General features: G+C 31.2%; 1 protein-coding gene across 1 annotated transcript; it reads left to right on the top strand.

The window, feature by feature from the left end:
* Window positions 1-1926: 1926 nt before the first annotated feature.
* LOC134243927 (ganglioside GM2 activator-like) lies at window positions 1927-4755 on the top strand. Its single transcript, XM_062726163.1, has 4 exons — window positions 1927-2232; window positions 3315-3516; window positions 3766-3937; window positions 4592-4755. Exons 1-4 carry the CDS (start codon window positions 2154-2156, stop codon window positions 4715-4717), a joined length of 579 nt encoding a protein of 192 aa, XP_062582147.1. The 5' UTR covers window positions 1927-2153; the 3' UTR covers window positions 4718-4755.
* The last annotated feature ends 1898 nt before the right edge of the window (window positions 4756-6653 follow it).

Raw genomic sequence — 6653 nt, 5'->3', positions numbered from 1 at the left:
AGGTCAGTGTATCGATCATAAAACTTTCAAAATAATGACTTTAAATGAGACTGCTGATATTCTTGTTTCATCAACTTGTTTGTCAATAATTTACCTCGTTTTAGAAATTGTACATACGAAGAGCATGTTCTTGCATATTGATTCAATTGAGAGATACTATAGTATAAGCCTCATATGCAGGTGATGCGGGTATATTGCTGCATAAGTAAGGGAAGTTGACGATTGAAAAGTTAATGTCATCACTTTTATTTTAGAGCTTGGTTGTTATATTACCATTAACCAATAATATCTTTTTTCAAGTGAAATATCCAAATATGAAACAGATGTTATTAGAGTATATTGTGTCGACATAAGAATGAAAATGATCATTGTTAATCGACAATAGGTCGTCAATGTATCTAAATGTCGCGTTGAAGGCCAGAGCAAGTTTTGTCTTCTTTTCACGTCTAGTTACATACGATTTTTAAGAAATTCCGTATAAAGTGCTGAATTGACGTACATTTTGATGTTTTTAATTTAGGTAATATTTGGAAAATTTTTGGAGTCAAGGTCTGACTGAGAATTAAAAATAAATTAATTTATAATCATAAATTAAATAAGGCTTCATAAACTAGTAAAGAGGTAGTCCTTGTAAGATTTATCATTCAATCCATATACGACTTGTCATTAAACTTTGAATATATAAATGTCATACTAAAAATAATATTATTTAATCAGTTTCAGAGAAAATTCGATGACTTTAATTATCGTTACTGTTATAACGAATGTGAGTAGTATTTGATTATGTTTAAATTATTGTTACTTTGGGTTGTTTGAGTTGACCATATGATTTTTTAAAAATCTCTTTAAAAAGATAATTATATGAGTATAAGATTTTGAAATATATATCATTTTTCTGAATTCATGCGGGAAATATTAACAATATATCGATTTAACCTGAAAAAATAGCCCTATACCATTTTGTATAATGCTAAAAAAGTTGTTAACTTAATATGAATTAAAAAAAAAATTTTCTCCGAAAAAAATTCAGAGAATTTATATCGCAGAACATGTGAAAATTTAAAATATAATTTGGAAAACTCTTAAGAAAAATGTTCCCATGAATGCAAATCATGATGCAATAAAAATGTGAAAACCTACAGCTTATATCATATTTGAATATGATTACTTTTATTCGATTTTGGAACAGGAAAACATTAGTATCTAGCTACTGCAGCATAAAGCCAAAAATTATAATCTGAAAAGATTTTTTTTATTTGAAAGCTTTTTATGTCTTTCTTCAACATTATGTTCAGATATTACCATTTTAAAGTAAAGTTACGATATTATAGAACTACACTAAAATAAATTTGCATTATTTTCCCCATTCTATTTAGAAGACGATCTAGCACCATAAATTGTCACGTAGAATATTTTTCTCCCGATTTGTTTTATTCTGGGATTATAAATGCACTGTGGAATTATTTGATATCATCGTGGTTCAATTATCTTAGATTTGGTGGGTATCCCTCATTCACGAAATTAACATCCTCCACTATAATATGATATATAAACCGTGATTACAAATTTATATTTCTTTTTGTATGCCTAAGAGAATATACGATATTGTCTCCATAAACCTGTATTTTTATTTAAGTAATCCACGAAAATTGGCCCCCACGAATTTAAATGATTCCATAGTAATTTTGAATCTCACTGAGTTTATTGAATTCTAAATATAGGCCATTCTAGTTAAAAAATAAAATTTAACTGTCAATTGAATTCCCCCCAAACCCAACCTCTTCCTCTTGAAATGTGTTATTTTGGTTTATCTGCCATGGCTCACTTCCAATATTCCGACAGTACAGTCAAACATACATTGAAAACTAAGTTGTTAGCAACAAATTAGAGATGGGCGGTTGTTTATTAAGCTTACCAAGATAAATGAGGGAAAGTGCCACAAATGATTTAGCATGTCCATTTTGACCTTCCTTCATTCTGTGTAATCTTAAGTTTGTCGAAGTGGGACAAACATACCTACAGATTAAAGCTGGAATGAAATATCGTCGAAATACGGTGCTTCTTATCATTATTGTGGGCTCCAGTTATTTGTCACGCTGTGTCCTCGGATTCAAAACTAGACTCTGACTATCTACTACTAGACTACAAGAAAGATGGCAGGCTTTTTAATTGTTCTTTTAGCTTTAGTGTCCGGATCTTTTGCATCTCATCCCTTTTCTTACAGGGACTGTAGTAAGTTGATGTATAAATTCTTATTATCTAGTATGTGTATATTTCTTGGTTAATAGTACTCCACAAACTTGTGTACTGGTCAAAGTAATGTTTATTTCTGATCGTGTTTAATATCATTCTATTTTGTCCAAAAATAAAAAAAAAACAAGGTTAGTGCTCTTTCCCTGACAGGGATAAAAACAAAAACAAGTCCATTTTATCAAATGACGTAAACAACTAATTACTAGTAATCTAGACTGCGTTTACGAATTATCGGGTTTAGAAGTTTTCTAAGAATTCCTTGGTTGATGTGCATGCATTTTTCTAAAATCATGAAATTCATAAAAACATGAAATTCAATGGAAACGAACAGATTAAAAATAAGGGGAAAAGAGATGCAGCTTAAGTTAATATTTATAGTTGACTTTAAAAAAAAAAGTAATCTGGCTTGTTCAAAAACATGCAAGTTAAAAATCTGCAATCGAAAGAAAATCTTGATGTAAATATACATCGTTAATTTCAAATATGATGGAGATTGTTTAGTTAGAGATTAAAAGACTATAAGATAACAATGTCATCTAAAGTGCCATATAAACAATGAAAATTTCGAATAGATTCCTAAATATGCGCGTTGAATAAGTGTATAATTTTTCGAGAAATATCATTCGCCTAACAAATTTACTCGCTTTTATTTTTATGATGCTGAAATTCGTACAAATCTCTCTAACAAACAATCACCCTCAAAATAAAAATCGTTTTCGCGTTTAGACGGCAAATGCCATTTCGCTATTTGATTACAAAGTACTCATGAAAAAAGATTTACAATATGCGGAATAAACCTGAAACTCAATTATTCATCTATCAGAAACCTAGGTCCTGCTTATTACATTGATAATATATTATTCTTATTTTAATACGCGATAAATGATTTTAAAATGGTGTAATTATTTTTGATAAACAAAGTTATCTTTTTAATTTCGACTAAGACTTTTTTAAAGAAGGTCTACTGGAAAAAAAGCTCTGAATTATTTCCAAGACAGGTATTTGTCATTGGATTGCTATTTGCAAATCGTTGATATTCTTCACTATATAAATGTTTTCAGACCAAAGTCCCAACAAGATTATTCATGTGACCTCTGCCCATTTGAATCCCTTCCCTGTCGTGGTCCCCGGGGATCTGACCGGAGACATCGTAATCCAGGCCCCTAGAGTGGTCCAGGGGAACCATTACAAACTTGATGTCCATATACAGAAACACGCCCTTTTCTGGATCACTGTTCCATGTATCTCAGGCGTTGGCAGCTGGTACGTAGAAAGGGATTTGGATATTGTCATTGAAATGTATAAATGACTTGAAAAGTACGATGCCCTAATCATTTTCAATGACGAATGGGTTACTTGGCCTAATTATGAAGAACTGATCTCAATTTGAGATAAGACTCTAGCAATGACATTCGTAATTATAAAAAATAAATTCTTTCCCTCCCAAAGGTTCAAAATTAGAGATACAAAAACGTTTTAAAAGAATATAATTTTTACGTTATTCTTTTGTAGCTCGTATGATCTCTGTACCCTTTTATCACAATTTAACAATACACAATGTCCACCACAACTGAGAGCCCAGAACCTCCCTTGCCATTGTCCATTCCAACCCGGAACCTACACAATGACTCCAGCGACATTTAAAATACCAGAAATGAGTGGACTGTGGTCATGGCTAGCTTCTGTAAGTTCTATTAATTAGAGACATTTTTTACACAAACTTGACCTATTTAATTAAAAACAATTAAATGTTTTTCCGAATAAAAATTTTATTTCAATTTTCTCACAAAGATAAAAAAAAAACTGTACAGTACTTTAATTCAATTCATCAAAGCATTTCCGATTTGTCACTCCTGATATTTGTTATATCAAGGTGTGAAAAATGAATTTTGTGAGTAAAAAATGCGAAGTCAAAGATCCATATATTTTACCAAATAAAACAAATAATATTATATGTCATATGGATTTTGACTGGTTTTCCTTTCTAATATATATTCTTTTTTCACAAGAAATACCTCTCCATCCCCTCATATTTTTAGTTTTTTGATTGACTTTTGTACACTGAAAATAGTTTAAAATTTAGTAGAAAAATTCTGATATAAGAAAGTTCAGTCCAACCTCTCTCACAAACTGACGATAACTTAAAGTTGTTCAATGAAAACAGTTGATTAGGAGGGCTCATAATCATGTAAAGAATAAAAACATATCACTATTAAATTATTTAACAGGAAGTCGTTGAACACAACGCAATTTCATTGAAAAACTGGTTGTTAAAACAAAATATTCTTGTTTTCTTTAAAAATAAAATGAAGAACTGTTGAATTTCTTTGTATTTCAGGGAGACTACAGAGTGGACGCTAAGATAACAGACACACAGACAGGGGAGGAGGTGGCCTGTTATCACGTGGATGTCTCAGCCACCCAGCCTCCGTGTAGCGGATTTCTCTGTAGCATCTTTGGTTAGGGCATTCGAAAGAATAAATTAATATCCTGATTTGTTGTATTTCCTGCTTTTAACATTTATTAGTTAATACCATAATATTAAAAATATATTGTTGCTAACATCTTTTTTGATCAGGAAAACATTTTTGGATTTCAGAATTGTTATTCTGAGGTAAAAATTGAACTCTTTGCGTGGGAGTCATCCTATAGCCTGATTCCCTGTCCCTATTATGCTTCGTATACCCCGTGTCACTTGGCAAGGATGAGACAGGGGACCAGGCTAGAGTCATGGGAGTAATTAATGCAAATTAATTCTAGCAAACTTTATCCCTACGTGAACAGTTTCAAGTAAGGTATCCTACTAAGAGAACAATGTTAATTCTTTAATTTCTGCAAAAAATTCATATTCATGCGAACGCTCTGTGGCATGAAAATCGCAAAATTTGGACCTGAAAAATTTACACCTTTGCAGTACACAACTTTGCTAAAAAAAAAAAAAAAAAAAAGAAAAAAACACATGTCAATGATGCAATTTGCAATGGTAGGGTAATTTTTGGTAGTGATTAGTTTAGTTGTTTGCTCTGTTTAAGTATTAAGACTGTTTATTATTTGCCAGATCAGAAAACTTTTTGTAGGTCTTAGAAGTGAATTGGGGGAAATAAGACACTTTGCTTCGAATTATTACCAAGAACGATTATTATGACAACCATTAGTGATCATTCTCAAAATCCCTTTAAAACAATACAGTTTATAAGAGTCGATTCAATATAGACCTCTGATACATGTAACACACTGATTTGTAGACGCTTTTTCTTCGTTATTTCCCGATAAAAACAAGGAACACATGGCGGAGGTGACCGTTTGTAGGGGATGGTCACTCCTCCATGGCACCTGACCACATCTTTGATGTTTTAGAGGTCCGTCTTTGCTCTGCTACTGATTTATATTGTTAATGGACCTTTGAGTTTGAATACTTTTCCTTATCTCCATATATTTCATATATCGCATTGACGAAAGGATAAAAATGATTGTTGTAAATTAAAAGAAAATCTACTTTAAATGAATGCAAAATAATTCTGCCTTTAACGGGGCATATTTATAAACCCATGAGAACTCCTAACGATTGTGTGAGGTCTGGTGTCCGAAGACAACATAGAAACGTCTTTTAATATCAATCGGAGTAGTTGGGGTAGAATCAGAATGCTTTATTTTGGCAAAGAAAGTTTCCAGATGATCAGTAACAAGGTATGGCAATTTATGATTTTTATTTTTGTTCTGAAACAGTTGTCCATGATTCAAAAATGTCTGGTCTTTAATTTATCGTGTGGAATTGTTATACAAAGTATTGAATAATACGTACTTTTTAAATTCTAAATGCTAAATGGTAAAGTTTTGTAATTTCAAAATTTTCTTTGTTTCGTTGTAGCTTAATTTCCTTTAAATACCAATTCATACTTATATGATTTCTAACATTTCAGATTTTAAAAACATAATACCTAGTAGGCTGTCTCAATCAATGCATAATTAGACTAATAGTACAATATAATGACTTTAAACATTCCTGCCACCATATAAAAAGTGAATTTGATATTTGATGAAATCAGTTGTATCGTACTGTCGTACTGTCTTTAAAGAAAAAACAATGTTCAAGTAAGTCTACCTCATATTGCTATATAAAATAACTTCTAATAATGAATTTTCCTAATTTAACAAACAGATTCCAGCTTTTGAATGCGGTTTGTTGCAACATTAGTATTAACGGAAGCAACTGCAGAAACAACTACAAAAGATTTCCTTATGAAATATAATACGTACAATGAAGTGTGTAGAGGAATGGGCTTCAAGGGAGGTTACTGCACTGAAAGTAGACAAGGTAACATTTAAATTATACACTGGGTTCAAAAGACAATATATAGATTTTGATAAACATTTAATTCTTAGAATCTTTTGACGCTTAA

The sequence above is a fragment of the Saccostrea cucullata genome, unplaced genomic scaffold (assembly GCF_032062105.1).
Source record: "Saccostrea cucullata isolate Sc308-1 unplaced genomic scaffold, CSIRO_AGI_Scuc_v1 ctg79, whole genome shotgun sequence".
In the NCBI taxonomy this organism is placed as follows: Eukaryota; Metazoa; Mollusca; class Bivalvia; order Ostreida; family Ostreidae; genus Saccostrea; species Saccostrea cuccullata.
This window is presented reverse-complemented; position numbering and strand designations above follow the sequence as displayed.

Excerpts from the sequence above, each read along its gene's own strand:
- LOC134243927 (XM_062726163.1), top strand. The coding sequence starts at position 2,154 with ATGGCAGGCTTTTTAATTGTTCTTTTAGCTTTAGTGTCCGGATCTTTT. Across the intron at positions 3,517-3,765 it reads ATCTCAGGCGTTGGCAGCTG|CTCGTATGATCTCTGTACCC; the intron begins GTACGTAGAAAG and ends ATTCTTTTGTAG. Across the intron at positions 3,938-4,591 it reads TGTGGTCATGGCTAGCTTCT|GGAGACTACAGAGTGGACGC; the intron begins GTAAGTTCTATT and ends TTTGTATTTCAG.